The 15,591-nt window shown below is 43.9% G+C and overlaps 1 protein-coding gene across 10 annotated transcripts in view; it reads left to right on the top strand.

The window, feature by feature from the left end:
• The window catches only part of CYFIP1 (cytoplasmic FMR1 interacting protein 1), a 111,667-nt gene that overhangs the window by 60,457 nt on the left and 35,619 nt on the right, over positions 1–15,591 (top strand). For 6 of the 10 annotated variants that reach the window (XM_072737009.1, XM_072737007.1, XM_072737006.1 and 3 more), the window contains exons 15-22: positions 1,334–1,481; positions 2,703–2,856; positions 3,848–4,004; positions 5,163–5,259; positions 7,056–7,132; positions 7,249–7,357; positions 8,472–8,591; positions 10,855–11,054. In XM_072737009.1, the coding sequence (XP_072593110.1) occupies positions 1,334–1,481; positions 2,703–2,856; positions 3,848–4,004; positions 5,163–5,259; positions 7,056–7,132; positions 7,249–7,357; positions 8,472–8,591; positions 10,855–11,054 (1,062 nt within the window). Of the gene's footprint in view, positions 1–1,333; positions 1,482–2,281; positions 2,430–2,702; positions 2,857–3,847; positions 4,005–5,162; positions 5,260–7,055; positions 7,133–7,248; positions 7,358–8,471; positions 8,592–10,854; positions 11,055–15,591 lie in introns of all 10 variants that reach the window. The other 4 variants (XM_072737010.1, XM_072737011.1, XM_072737005.1 and 1 more) reach the window with 2 other exon arrangements.

The raw sequence follows: 15,591 nt of genomic DNA on the forward strand, positions 1-15,591 counted from the left end.
ACATTTGTCTTCAACCTCCAGACATTCACTTCTGGTGAATTTCCTCTAAATGTAATGCAATGGGGGATCCCTGGGTGGCGCAGCGGTTTAGCGCCTGCCTTTGGCCCAGGGCGCGATCCTGGGGACCCAGGATTGAGTCCCACATCGGGCTCCTGGTGCATGGAGCCTGCTTCTCCCTCTGCCTGTGTCTCTGCCTCTCTCTCTCTCTCTCTCTCTCTCTCTCTCTGATGACTATCATAAATAAAAAAATAAAAAATAAAAATAAAAAAATAAAAAAAAATAAATGTAATGCAATGAATCCAGTTATTCACCTGAGGAATGCGTAATAAATCAACCACAGACTGTCTGAACAATGGAGATGCGGGAACAAGGGTGTGTTTATCTCTGGCAGGAGAGTGTCTCAAAATCTGATGATTCTAATTGCCAGGCTTGTGGGAACAGGAAGCCCAGCATCACGTTTCTCAAAGTGTATCATACTCAGTATTTTTGTTTCTGATCCTTTTGGCCTGACCAAGTGTGTTGGTCAGAAACTAACACACTTCTTTCAGAGATCCTGCAGTGATCTTGAGCTAGTTTTCTCTTAATTTTAGCCTTTTAAGGTTGTCTTTCAGAAACATCTGTGTGAAATGAAGCTTACCGGGGCTTGCGTGTATTGATTTCATTTTTTTGCTTTCTAATTGATATGTTTGACATCTGGCTTGGTATGAGTTTTAGCATTAATAAAATTGATACTCTAAATCTTTCCATTTTGCTTATGTTTGCCATCATGGGAGGCTCACCACATGGGAAATGTGAAGTATAATCTAAGAGTAACTCAGGTTTTAGCCAGAACTTTCCCATGAAGTGATAGGATGGGCACATGGGTATGTCTGCCCAGTGTGACACCTATGGAGGGGTCTCTGTATGGTGGAGCCTGTTGGAGATGAAAACATGTTCCAAATGTGTCTGAGACAAAGGCCCGGTCCTCGCACTTGGGTTGGTGACATGTTCCTGTTAGAAGTCAAGGAATCAGCCAGTGGAGGTTGAGTTTCCGCTCCCTAGGTAAATATTTATGGTCTGTCCCCAGCTGCCCTTTGCATGACTCAATATTCAGGAAATATAGCATCACTTCCAGGTTGATCGATGCAAACTGCAGCTAAATCAGACCTGGGGCTATAGTAATGTCCCCCAGAGAATGTTCTATTCAAAATTTCCATTACCATGCCCCTCCACTGCCCTCAAAGGAAATCACGGGTGAGAATCAACTGTCCTAAGAGCGAAGTGCCAGCAGAGGCAGTATTGTGATTGTAAAAGTCTGGAGGTGCCTCACTCATGACTTGAAGGGGCTGTTTAGTGTCCTGCAGGCCATCAGAAAGACCGTGTGTGACTGGGAGACAGGGCACGAGCCCTTCAATGACCCAGCCCTGCGGGGTGAGAAGGATCCCAAGAGTGGATTTGATATCAAAGTGCCGCGGCGCGCCGTGGGACCTTCCAGCACACAGGTTCTCATCCTCCCTGCTCCCCTGCTCCCCCTGTTCCCCTGACTGGGCTAACCCTGAACTGAGGCTTGGTAAGCAATGCTAAGAGTAAAATGCCACAAGTCTTGCCTGTGCCTTTTCTGCTCCTCTGTTCCCTGCCCAAGTGAATCTGGAGCATTAGCCAAGACATCCTTGTGATTCTCGGGTTTGATCGTTTGCATGCAGAACTTAATTTAACTGCATCAACTCCCATTGGAGAAATGTGGGTGAAAGTCTCTGTGTCCATTTTACACTGTGTTTCTTGATGGGTGTTTAAATGTACGGTTATACTTTTTATATTGGGCCTAAAATGATAGTTTCTGAAGATAAAACTTGTAGGAATGTAAGAATGTAGCTTCTTTGTGTCCCTGGTCTTAAGCCACCACTGCTGTTCTCTCTCCCAGCATGCTCCGAGTTCCCTGTTGCCCAAAAGGAGCTTTCTTCTGACCCTCATATCTGATTTAATATGTCCTTCTGCTTTTCTCTTCCTGTTTTGGGACTTAGTATTTCTAACTCATTGTTCTTCTGTTGGGGGCTTTTATAATCTTTCCTGCCAGTTTTTCGGAGAACTGCCAGCAAAGCATGTTGGTGGCTCTGTATGAAACCTCTCAAATGTCTAGGAGGAAGGCATTTGGCCCACTTAAGGACAACACTTGTCCTGGGTCTGTCCAGTGTGCATGCACCCACCCACCCTCTGTTCCCATGTGTGCCTCCCCACCCCATGATGTGTGTGTCCTGTGACTAACGGCTCTCTCCCAACTCTCCCCCCATCTGTCCGTGTCTAGCTGTACCTGGTGCGCACCATGGCGGAGTCCTTGAGCTCTGCCGAGCTGCTGAGGCAGCTCAAGTCTTTGGGCATGGAAAGACTCTTGCATGTGGTAAACGCGTTTCTGAGGCAGTCCTACACCTATCCGCCTCTTTTAACCTTTGGTGGTAAGACATCATTTGTTTTTCTTGTTGATGTTTATGGCACGGAGATGAATTGCTCTGCTACAAATTCCTTCTCTCAAGCAGCACCAACTTGGCTACTTAGATGGGTGCCTAAGACCACTTGGAGGAGCTGGCATAGTGGTAGGCTTACTGCTCCAGCCTGGCTCTGGTCAGGGCATAGCACAGTAGTCTTCCTCTTGTGGTTTACATAAGTTTGGTGTAACTAATGTGCCATGTATATTTTCTCCCCCATAAATGTTTCCTTGGATAATGCAGCTTTACATGGTGAGAACCATGCTAGAGTCCCTCATTGCAGACAAAAGTGGTTCCAAGAAAACCTTGAGAAGTAGCCTTGAGGGGCCCACCATATTGGACATAGAAAAATTTCATCGAGAGTCATTCTTCTACACTCACTTGATAAATTTCAGTGGTAAGAGATACTGCTGACCAGCGTTTGGCCAAGCATGTTCTAACACTGCTAATACCATCTAGAATGCTTCTGCTGACCATCCCCTGCTCTGGTCCCCTCACATACCCAGATGGTGACCTGTGTTGTGACCTATGTGATATTCCCTCACCTTTAACTGCACATCCGGCCGGGGCCCCTCCCTGTGGTGTGGCCCTTCGAAAGATGAGGGCCTTGGGCCTGTGGCTGCTCTGTGGCTTGAATGCAAAGTCTTTGTAATCCGTATGAGGTCAGAAATACAGACAAATGTAATCTGTCACCTGGTTCAAGAACAAGATAGTGATAAGTATCAGAAACAGCCCCCATGAACAGTGGTATGTGGAAGGTGGCAGTGACCTTGACCAGGGCACTGGTGGACACCCTAGGTTCTTGTGGAGTGCTGCAGCAGCTTGCTTAGGGCAGGAAGCCTCTATTTTGGCTGCAAGTGCTACAGGTTTGGAGTAAATAGCAAGGCCTTTGCTTTTCATTTGTCAAATGATAGAGACAGTTTTTTAAAATTTGTTTCTGTTTTGCATTAGATAGACTTGTCCTGAATAGCATGTAATGCTGTATCTTTATCCTAAGTAAAAAAAGATAACATGGTTTTTATTTCTCCTTTTAAAAAGACATATTTTTCCCTTTCAGTCCCTCAGAGAGGCTCACATGATTGACAGGGTCCCATTTATGGGTGGTGGTGTCCGTCCCAGGCCAGCAGGGACCAGATGCTGACTTTGTTCTTTTCATAAGTGAGAATGTGCACGGTCTAGGGTGGCTTTGCTTGCAGCCACATCATGGTTGTCTTATCTTTAGTGTGAGGTGCCACGTGACCCCTCCCTGTTCACGTCTACTCCCGCATGGCTCACGGCTGAGATTAAAGGAGCCAGCACCTCCCACATGCCCCACCCTGTCCTCGATCATCCTGCTCAGTCTTTTCTGCCTGCAGAAAGTTAACGTGATGTCATTTGAATCCTCCCAGAAACACTCCAGCAGTGCTGTGACCTTTCACAGCTGTGGTTCCGAGAGTTCTTCCTGGAACTGACAATGGGCAGGAGGATCCAGTTCCCTATCGAGATGTCCATGCCGTGGATCCTCACAGACCACATCCTGGAGACCAAGGAGGCATCAATGATGGAGTGAGTGCCCTGCAGACCCATCTTAGCTCTTCGTGGTGACCAGGGTCCTTATGGTATTTGGGAGATGGAGGAGGGAGCTGGGTTGTTTGCGGCGTTTCATCTGAAGTTGTCATATTTGGGATAAGACTTCAGGGATTAATACGAGTAACAGATTTCTTGGCTTTAGACTCAAATCAGGGACTCAGGCAGCAGAAGTCCTTAAGCCCCACGTGTCAGGTGCTAGTGAGGCCCTGGGGACTCAGGTAGGGGTCAGCAAGAGGAGATGTGATTTGGCATCTCATGTGGCATAGCCTCTGAGCCAGATGAATTTGGGAGAGGAAGCTTTCTTTTCAGGTCAGTGCTCAAGGCCAGGACAGGGTGTGATAGACTTTAAAAATATGAGGTCCATGAAGGTAAGTTAATAGAAAAGGAGATGTTTTATGAACAGATTGGAAACTGACCCAGCAGGCTCTTTGGCACACACAGCCTGTGTCAGTTCTTGAGTGGCAATCAGAAGGATGACCTTCCACTTTCTCTGGAGTGGCCGTAACATCTGCTCTGCAGCATTGGGGAAGGTGTGAGGAGCCTGGAGGACTAACACAGAGGCTTTGGCATGCATCTGTGTTGTGTTTTTGGAGTTGAGCTTGACCTCACTGCTCACACAGCCTTCCTGCTGTGAGCTGGGAGGGACCTTGTACTCTCAGAGGGACCTTACTACTGGAGACCACTTGGCTGCTGCCTTTTGTCCAGTTATGGGGCCAGGGGAAAAGGGCTGTTGATTATGCTGGACATGGTTGTAGTCAGCTGTGGGATTCTGGACCTGTATATGTTCTTCTTATCAGAAAGTTCATTCTTAGAAATAAGAAAATAACTTCTTTTTGTGGTTATAAAAAACACTACATTCTGTGGTTGAAAAACTTTGAAACATAAATAAGTGAGAAGATGCCCTGATAGACCCTCTAGGGGCCCTGGGCATGGCCAAGTAAATGTATCCCATCTGTGGGACCATAAGGCTTGGTCCATTAGGGACTGTGGCAGGAACCCCATTTGGTGTTTGAAAAGATTGTTTTTCCTCATGTGAGAGGTCAACAATGAATATTAACTTTCACTGAGAGTGTGGGAAGTGAGAGTCAAGAAGGCCCATGTGGAAGGCTAGGCTGACCACTGCCCCCTCTGCAGGTACGTCCTCTACTCCCTGGACCTGTACAATGACAGCGCCCACTATGCCCTCACCAGGTTCAACAAGCAGTTTCTCTACGACGAAATTGAGGCAGAGGTGAGGGCCTAGCACCTTTAATAAATTTTAATTTCCATATTCTGAGTATACGAGGAAGCAGATTTTCTCTATAATACAAGGAGGTTTAAACAATAGAATGAACTTTTGGAATATTTTGGAGCGAACCCTTCTATTTGTACTTTCTTCTCTGTATCTGTATCTGTATCTGTGACCATTGGGGTCTCTGCATGTCATAAACACCTGTTTCCTCACCTGTCTTCTGTTATGAACTTAGTTTAAATCAACTCCTATTTTATTTTTTTCATTTTAGCTTTTTATTTTTGCATATTATAAGTAATGCTTTGATGAACTTCCTTGCAGCTAATATTTGAGCTGTGTTTGATTTCTTTTTTTTTAAGATTTTATTTATTTGAGAGAGAGAGGTAGCAGGAGAGAGCACGAGCAGAGGGCGAGGAGAGGGAGAAGCAGGCTCCCCACTGAGCACAGATTTCCCCACTCAGGGCTCTGTCCCTGGACTCTGAGATCATGAGCTAAGCCAAAGGCATATGCTTAACCAACTGAGCCACCTAGGGGCCCCACATTCGATTACTTTTTTGAGGACAAATTCCAGCAAGTAGAATTAAATCTGTGTACATGCAGCTAAGGAGATAAATCTTATTTTCTAGCTTAAGATTTAAGAGCATTTAACCTCAACAAATTGCATTGTGCATCTAGATTTTCTTCTCTGCCTCCTCACAAAACCACTAGAACATGCTTCTTCAGGGAGATTCATAGACTCCTGGGCCATGTAAGGTAGGCATATGGCAGAAACCTGCAGGTCCTGGGATGACTCCCTTTTGAGCACATGATGTCTTTATCAGTTTTGGGTGGGGAAGCCAACGCCATTTGCAAGGGAAGATACAGTTTTGGGGATGGAGTCACAGGATATAATCCATCCTGTGTCTCCTCCCTGACCTTAGTGCCTAGAGCAGCTGGCCATGTTCCAGGGGAGGCCACATGCAGCTCCTGGGATACACAGCCTGGTGGCAGGAGCAGAACCCAAATGCAATGTCTATTAACTACTGGGAACACATGATGAAGAGACTTTTTCATATTCCTTTGTCATTAAGAGATAGGGAGCATTTTTCTCCATTGGTAAGAGAGGTTCTGGTATAATTTTCAGTGGCTGTGTAGTGCTCACTTCTGGACATACCATAATGCATTTAATCTGTTTTTGGACAATGAGGTCATTTCTTATTTCTCTTTTCTAATAAGAGCCTTTGTTAGTTGCCTTAACAAAAGATTTTCTTTTAATTTTATATTCCCAGAACTTATTTATTTTATAACTGGAAGTTTGCACCTTTTGATCACTTTCACCCATTCTATCTATCCCTACCCCTGCCTCTGGAAACCACTAGTCTGTTCTTTATGCATTCTTTTTTTTTTTTTTTTTTAAGATTCCACATACTAAATGAAATTGTACAGTATTTGTCTTTCTCTGTCTGACTTATTCAGTAGCATAATGCCCTCAGGGTCCATCCATGTAGTTGCAAATGGCATGATTTCCTTTTTATGGCTGAATAAACTCCATAATATATATATCCATACACCATAATTTCTATATGTGTTCATCTTTTCCTCCATCAGTGGACACTGAGGTCGTTTCCATGTCTTGGCTGTTGCAGACAATGCTACAATAAATATGAAGGTGCAGATATCTTTTTGAGTTAGTGTTTTCAGTTTTTTTGGTTAAAATACCTAGAAATGGAACTTGCTGAATCAAAAGATTTTTTTTTTAATTGTCTTATTTGATCGTTAGGAAATAAAATTCTAACATGTCCTTTCTTTTTCTTCAGGTGAATCTATGCTTTGACCAATTTGTTTATAAGCTAGCAGACCAGATATTTGCATATTATAAGGTTATGGCAGGAAGGTGAGTTTGTGGTTTATGGACCACATGATTTGGACATGAAATCTTGGGTAATTGGATCTGACATTTCCATTAAAATTCACAGCCTATGAGAAATGTCTTCTCTTCCTCCATACTAGTTTGCTTCTTGATAAACGTTTACGATCAGAATGCAAGAATCAGGGGGCAACAATCCATCTCCCACCGTCTAACCGCTATGAGACACTACTTAAGCAGCGGCACGTGCAGGTAAGTCAGACCTCTCTGGGGCATGGTGAGACATGGAGCTGGCATTGGAATGGTGAGGTTTTCTTAGAGCTTATTGAGTTTGAATAGATGTCACGCAACTTCCTTATGTGTTGAGAATTTTTTTTTTTTATATGAGAGAGAGAAAGTACAAGTGGGGGACAGAGGGAGAGGGAGAAGCAGATTCCCCACTGAACAAGGAGCCTGACTCAGGGCTCGATCCCAGGAACCCAAGATTACGATCTGAGCTGAAGGCAGACACGTCACCAACCGAGCCACCCAGGTGCCCCAAGTGTTGAGATATTAAAGACATAAAAGAATACTTGCAATGTTCTGCACCCTGCCCTACCCTGCCCTGGTTGCAGGGGAAGGCATGGCCCCAGAGGGTTGAGTCCTCTCCACATACCCAAAAGTTGGGGCTTTTTTAAGAATGAAGGTGAGAAACATTTGTCAGCTGAGTGGTAGAGAGGAGCTTTTTCTTGGCCAGCACAAAGAATAAAAATACAGTGCTTATTTTTTATTTCCTTACAAATAGTACATATCATAAATTAGAAAAATATGGAAAAATATAGGGAAAATTCCACTTAATTTTACAGATAATGACCAGTCACATTTTGGACATTTCCCACCAGGATCTTGTTCATATTTTTATGTTACTGAGATGATATTGAGGCACACTTACATTATTAGGACTCTGAGATAGGGAATAACTTTCTCTTCCTCATTCCTGTAACACTGTGTAGGTCAGGCATGCACAAGGTCTCTGTGGTGGCAGGTGGTCATGCATACCATTTTGAGGGTTTCCTCACTAACAGACCCAGATTATCCTGGCTGTTTGGTGAAATTTGGGGTTTCTGTTCATGACATAAGTGTAAATTCAGTGCAAAGGATGCTACAAAAGCTCTTTATGGTTTTGACCTAGAGAAATTTCAGCTCTAGGAAAGTAGGGTATTTGATCATGACAATTGATCAAATTGATTTAAAATATTTACATTTTATATATTATTTATTTGTCTTCTCTTTTGAAATTGGATTCTGGGAGAATATATATGTTTTGTTGTTGTTGTTCCTTGTTTGTATTTTATTGTTCATTCTTTTTGCTTTCTCCATCTTCCAGCTCCTGGGCAGATCCATAGACCTTAATCGCCTGATTACTCAACGTGTCTCAGCAGCCATGTATAAGTCTCTGGAACTGGCTATTGGACGATTTGAAAGTGAAGATCTGACATCAATAGTTGTAAGTATTCTCCCTTTTGTCAGCCTTACCAGATTTGTGGGAAACTGGTCAAAAGGGTTGGAGCTAATTTTAGTTTTGACCTTACTGATAAACTGAACCATAGGAATTCATAGGAATCAAAAAGTACTCACTGATCGAGCATGGCTTATCCTGAATATTGTTTTTTAGTGTCTGCTCTTAATAGTCACAATTCTAAATTGGCTTGAAAGAACAATTAATTCTAATCTTGAATAAGTTACACCTAACTATGGGAAAAGAGTAAAAAAAGAAAAATTTTAAAAATCAAAAAGAAATGAACACAAAAAGGATTTGAAAGAAAATGATACAGAAGATAGTAAAGATCTAACATACATATAGGGGCATGCATACATTGAGAAAAACCAAAGCAATAGAATGGAACAAATATTAAAAGTTGTATTTCAAAAAAAAGTTGATAAAATTTAAGACATGCTATTATCAACAATAGCCTAACTATGGAGAGAGCCCAAATGTCCATCGGCTGATGAAATGATAATGGAGATAAATAAATAAATAAATAAATAAATAAATAAGTGCGTGCACAAACACACAATGGAATATTAGTCATCAGAAAAATGAAATATTGCCATTTGCAATGATGTGGATGGACTTAGAGTGTATTATGCTAAGTGAAATAAGTCAGAGAAAGACAAATACCATATTGATCTCACTCATGTGGAATTTAAGGCAGAAAGCAGATGAACCTATGGGAAGGGGGAAAGAAAAAAAGGAGAGAAGGAAACAAACCATAAAAGACAATGCTAGAGAACAAACAGGACTGATGAAGGGAGGTCAGGATGGGAGGTGGGCTAGATGGGTCATAGGTGTTAAACAGGGCACTTGTGATGAGCACTGGGTGTTGTATGTAAGTGATGAATCACTGAATTCTACTCCAGAAACCAATATTGCATTGTATGTTAACTACTTAAAATCTAAATGAAAAAAGTTGTATGTAAAAAAAAAATTAAGGAGTACCTGGCTGGTTCAGTCAGTTAAGCATCTGCCTTCAGCTCTGGTCATGATCCCTGGGATCAAGTCCTACATTGGGCTCCCTGCTCAGTGGGGAGCTTGCTTCTCTCTTTCCCTCTTGCCCTCCACTCTGCTATGCTCTCTCATGCACTTTCTCTCAAATAAATAAATAAAATATTTTTTAAAAAGAAAGACATGCTATAAAATATATATTAAAAGCCTATGATGTATGCTTGGGAAAACTGACCCAAAGTGGCCAACACCAAGGAATATTGAAGTAAAAGTATTAGATTTTAAAGGAAAAGAAAAAGTCCTCTGGATATCTGAGCAGAGTGATCAGAGAAAGAAAATTTGTTCTCAGAGCTTTGCCCATAGCAATTCATACCAGAAGCCAAGGAAAGGAAACACAAATTAAGGATTTTGTGCTAAGCCAAATCGGTCTTCCAAGAATGAAGTCCACAGACAAATGATAGTGAAGATGTAAGAACTCAAGGAAGACTGTACACTCCTAGAGAAGCAGCTCTGGATGAGTGGTGGGTGTGAACAACTTGGTTTGAGCATTTCCACGTAGGGTGAGCAGTGCTCCTCATATTCTTTTACAGAATTAAAATATTATTGACTTGGATATCTTACATTCTTTGTCTTCGTATTTGATCTTTTAAATCTAATGTGTAACTGACATGCACAGTGCACCTCAATTTGGACCAGGCACATTCTCATTGCCATATGTGGCCAGTGGCTGCTGCTATGGATAGCAGAGACCTAGGAATGTTTATGGGCAAACTCTGAAAACTTGGAAGGCCATCTGTGAAAGTGCTTGCTGACTCTGCTTCATAGCTGTGGTTTTGGGTAACTCCAGGCACATGAGGCTGACTCAGGCTGAGGCTTGAGGACACACAGTGCCCCAGCAAGGGCAGAGGTGGATACGTCCCAGTGGTGTGTGCCCTGTGGGTGGTTGGAGGCTGGGGGTGGGGGGGATGCAGAGGGGACCTTAGTGGAGAAAGGATGATGGCCCTGTGGGGGTGACCATAGTAAAGAGGGGTGTTTCAAAGCAGTGGAGAGGACATAATAAATTTAGGTGTAAGAAGCAAGCTGCTGTGACCTACTAGATCCCCACTGTGTATTCTTGGCCTACTCCCCAGCCTTACCTTTGTGTGTCCTGCTATCTTCTGCCCAGCCTGCTCTGCCCCAACCATGGCACTGCCCACGTGGGGAATGGAGGCCGCTGTGTTGGGCCCATTTCCGTTCTCATACCCATGTTTTTGTGGTCCTGTAGGAGTTGGATGGCCTCTTGGAAATCAACCGCATGACCCATAAGCTGCTAAGCAGGTACCTGACGCTGGACAGCTTTGATGCCATGTTCCGGGAGGCCAACCACAATGTGTCAGCACCCTATGGGAGAATCACCCTCCATGTCTTCTGGGAACTCAATTATGACTTCCTGCCCAACTATTGCTACAATGGCTCCACTAACCGGTGAGTGTGTACCTCATGAATAGTTCTGGATGCCCTTGCCAAAGGGTTCTTAAATGGGACAATCTCAAGGCTCTGCATCATCCAGTAGGTTGCTGTCCCCTCCCCTGTTCCCCATCATCTCTCATGTCCAGGTACTCAGGCCCTCTTAGTCTCTTTTTGCAAATGTAGCCCTAGGCCAGCCTGTGGGCATGTCTGAGGCTTTGCATGTGGAGATTGCACAGCAGGCCAGTGTTCCTGTCTGGGGCATTTGCTTGTAGCTCAGGGCGGGATCTCATGGGGCATGTGGACAGCAGCTACAGCTTACAGTTGTAAGTCTACCTGATGTTGGGATGTAGTCACTGACTCTACTTGTCATCCATTCTGGGATGTTGGGGTGTATAAAGATCCATCAGCCACCCTCTCACCTACCTATCCTTTCAACAACACAAAGTGGCTAATTAGGTGAGTGCCATGGTTGATAGCAACATTATTTCATGTGGTTCAGCTTCATATGGCTCAGATCCTGGGATGCCTTGCCTTGGCTGCTGTGCGCTGGGCAGCTGCCTGTTGGAGGTTTGTTCCATATGTCTTTAGCTCGGGTCCTGCTGTATATCAGCATATACCAGGGACATTTATCTGTATCTGTGTGTGTGCATGTGTGTATTATGACTGCTTTTTAAAAATCATTGTCTTGGGGCAGCCCTGGTGGCTTAGTGGTTTAGCGCCGCCTTCAGCCCGGGGTGTGATCCTGGAGATCCAGGATCGAGTCCCACGCTGGGCTCCCTGCATGGAGCCTGCTTCTCCCTCTGCCTGTGTCTCTGTAACTCTCATGAATAAATAAATAAAATCTTTAAAAAAAAAAAAATTGGCTTTGGCTTTGCTGCTGGGTCTGAGCATCCCATCAGGTATTGGTTGAATTGTTACTGGCCCAGAGTTTTGTGTCTCAGGGTGCTGATGAGGACTAGAACTGAGGACAGAAAGGAGGCCCTCCTGTGGTCTGATCAGGTCTGCTATTGCCAACATCAGAGCCCCAAGGGTAGATTTCTCTGTGGGGAGGCAGGCCTGTTCCCAGGTGCAAGGGGCTATGCCATCACACTGGCTCCAGGTGGCTGACATCCAGTCTCAGGCAGCAGTAGTGGAGATGTGGCCATGGGTTTCAGAGCCACAAATGAAGGAGCCTTTGTCAGCCTCCTCCAGTTAAGGGTCTTCTGAGCCTGGATGGGCACAATCCCCCAGAACCAGACTTTATGGACTACTCATCCCTGTTTAACTTCTTTTAAGACACCCAGTTTCCTGAAATAGGTATCTTCCAAGTTAGAGTTTGGATTAACTGAAAAAATATTTTTATTACATTAAAAATGTATCGTAATTATAGAAAAGCTAGAAATCATATATACATATATAGGGGAAAGAATTAAATCCCTAGAAATTTCCTTCATCAAAAAAATGGGTCTGTCTTCTGCAGTTTTTGCCATACAGTCAGATATACATGTATATTTTTTATTTTGCTGAAATGGGTGTTGTTATGTATACTATTACATACACATTCTTACCCCATGTGATATATCACAAGAAGGGTCATTCTGGGGCAGCCCCAGTGGCGCAGTGGTTTAGTGCTGCCTGCAGCCCAGGGTGTGATCCTGGAGACCCTAGGCCGAGTCCCACGTCAGGCTCTCTGTATGATGCCTGCTTCTCCCTCTGCCTGTGTCTCTGCCTCTCTCTCTCTCTGTGTCTATGAATAAATAAATAAAATCTTTAAAAAAAAAAAAAAAAAAAGAAGGGTCATTCTGTGTTAAGATCTATATATACTTTTCTCCCTGAAAATCTGTTTAAGTCATGGCTGATGTTTGTAGGTCAAAGAGCTGTTTTGGTTAGTCCATTTGAAACCTTTGGAATTAATTTGTTACCTTAAATCATTTTTGCCTTGTCTGGTGTCTCCAAAGGTAACATGCAACAGAACCCCACTGTCAATGGGCTGAAAAAAGATGTTCCAATGAGGTCAGAATCAGGCAACACAGGGAGCTGTGATGTTTTTTGTACTATTTTAGATTTTTTTTTTTTTTTTTTTTAGCTATCTAGCATTTCTTCATCCTTTAAGGGATATCCCAGAGATCTTGCAAAAGGAGCAATTAAAGGTATTCCCTGTGCCTCCTTTATGCTTGCTGCATGTAGCACCCACTTGGCCCTGGTGTCCTTGGTGAGGTTCAGTGGGCTGAGCCCTCAGAAGTGACATGAGCTACTTAGAAGGACTGCAGAGGAGGGTCAGCTTTACACTACAATGAAAAGTCAGCATTTGCCATAAACTCTTGTGATAAATCGCTGTATTTTCTGAAAGACGCAGACATCTGAACAAAAGTTGGGTGAGAAGTGTGGAGTTAGGGAAATGGATCTGATTCTGAGTTCAAGCCTACCTAGGTGGGCCCTACCATGTGGGTGCCCTGTTTGGGGCTGTTGACGGAGAACAGGCGGCAGGAGCCTCACTATCAAAGGCCAAGTTGGCAGGGCTCAGGTCAGAAAGCTGGTGCTAGTAATCCAGTGACCTACTCGAGGGTAAAAACCTCCAGGCGTGTGTCTGTTAAAGGACCCTGTGCAAGGAGCATTGAGGCATCCAATATATAACTGAAGAGAGAGGCCCTTGTTTCTTGAGACCACACGACACAATGTTGAATGCAGATGACTCCAAGCAGAAAGGACAGCACCGGTGCCTTCACATGCTGTGGCATATTTCTCCCATGGCCCACGCAGTGCTGTGAACATCCCTGTTTGCAGGTTGAGCACAAAGCCCACAGAGGCTGAGAGTGGATCCCACCTGTGTTGCAGGAGGCTGCTCTGCCCACCGAGGCTCCTGGAAACTGAACTGGAACCTGAGAAGACAGACAAAACTGTGTCACTCAGTATTTTTTTTTAAAGATTTTATTTATTTATTCATGAAAGACAGAGGGGGGAGGATGGGCAGAGACACAGGGAGAAGGAGAAGCAGGCTCCATGCAGGGAGCCCAATGTGGAACTTGATCCCAGGTCTCCAGGATCACACCCTGGGCCGAAGGCAGGCGCTAAACCGCTGAGCCACCCAGGGATCCCCTGTCACTCAGTATTTTGATTCCATACTTGAGGGTTTTCTAAGAGCTGCTTGAGGGAAACCTTCATTTGTTCTTGGCGTATCTACTGTTTTTGCTGCTTATTTTTGATTAGGAATTTTGCTGATAGCTCTGGGAAGTGGTTTAGGGTGGCCTGTGACTTAAATTTAACCTATACAGCTAATAGTTCTATGAAAATGCTATAGCTCTGGAAATAGGCCAACAGTTGGGATCAGAGTTAGGCTTCAGAGAGGAAGGCCATGGAAGAAGCAGTGTGTCCTCAGTGCAGTGTACCATGAAGCCAAGGGCATTATTTTGTCCCATTTCCAGTATGTTAACTTCTGCCCCTTTGTTAGGATGGTGGCTATCAGGTTTCAGTTCTGGCTTGTTATCAGTTGTTATTATGGTGCTTGAACAATGATTTCAAACTTCATCTTTCCGTGTATATTACTTGGCTTTCTGCTATTTGTGTTAACATTTGTTTGTTTACTATAAGTAAGGACTCAGGGATTCTAACTCAGCATTAGAATCTGTTACTATCATGACTTGGGTTTGTGGCTCAAGTTGGCCCCATTTTGGCCAGTGAGAGCCCCTTCTACCAGATTTTCTCTGTCTGCATCATTTTGAAGCATGGCTCTACTTCCTGCACCACAAGAAGTTCCAGGTTCATCTTCTATTTCTCTTGCTCTGTCCTTGTGATTTGTCATTTCTACAGGATTCCTTAGAGTGGAGACTATTTTAGAACTAGGCTTACTATTTAAAAAGTAAGTCTGGGTGTTAGGTATGCTTACTGCTATTGGAATATCATTGTTTCTAGACCCTTTTGATGTTCAGAGCTAGAAGTACCAGATGTGTGCTGTATTAGGTTCCTCTAACAAACTATCACAAACCATGGGGCTTCAAACCACAAAAATTTCTTTTCTCAAAAATTTCTAATTCTGGAGTCTAGATATCCAACATTAGAGTGTCCACAGGGCCATGCCACTTCTCTGAGACTTTGGGAGAACCTCCTTTTGCCCCCTCCCAGCTCCAGGTGGCAGCTAGCAGTTCTCAGCCTTCCTTACTGTGCAGCTCTCTCGTTCCAGGCCCTGCCTCTGTAGACATGTGCTGTTGCCCTGTGTGTGTCTCTTTTCTTACAAGGACTGGAGTCATTGGATTAAGGAGCCGCTCCTCTTCAGCATGACTTCACCTTGACTAATCACAGCTGCAGTGGCCATGATCCCAAATAAGGATCACGTCCAAGGTGCTGGTCATTAAGACTTCAGATTTTCTCTTTGGAGACACACACCCATAAAATGCATGCAAGCACGGCTCCTCTGTAGCTGTTTACATATTATAACCGTGAATTCACACTAGTACCTTCAGTTCCAGTTCAGCACTGCAGGTGTCATTCTTGTTCTCTCCCTCCCTTTCCATTTCTGTAACTCCTTTCTACACTGAGAATCCTGTTTCATTATTCTTGGTTCCTGGATGTAAATATT

Source organism: Vulpes vulpes, chromosome 14, assembly GCF_048418805.1.
Source record: "Vulpes vulpes isolate BD-2025 chromosome 14, VulVul3, whole genome shotgun sequence".
In the NCBI taxonomy this organism is placed as follows: Eukaryota; Metazoa; Chordata; class Mammalia; order Carnivora; family Canidae; genus Vulpes; species Vulpes vulpes.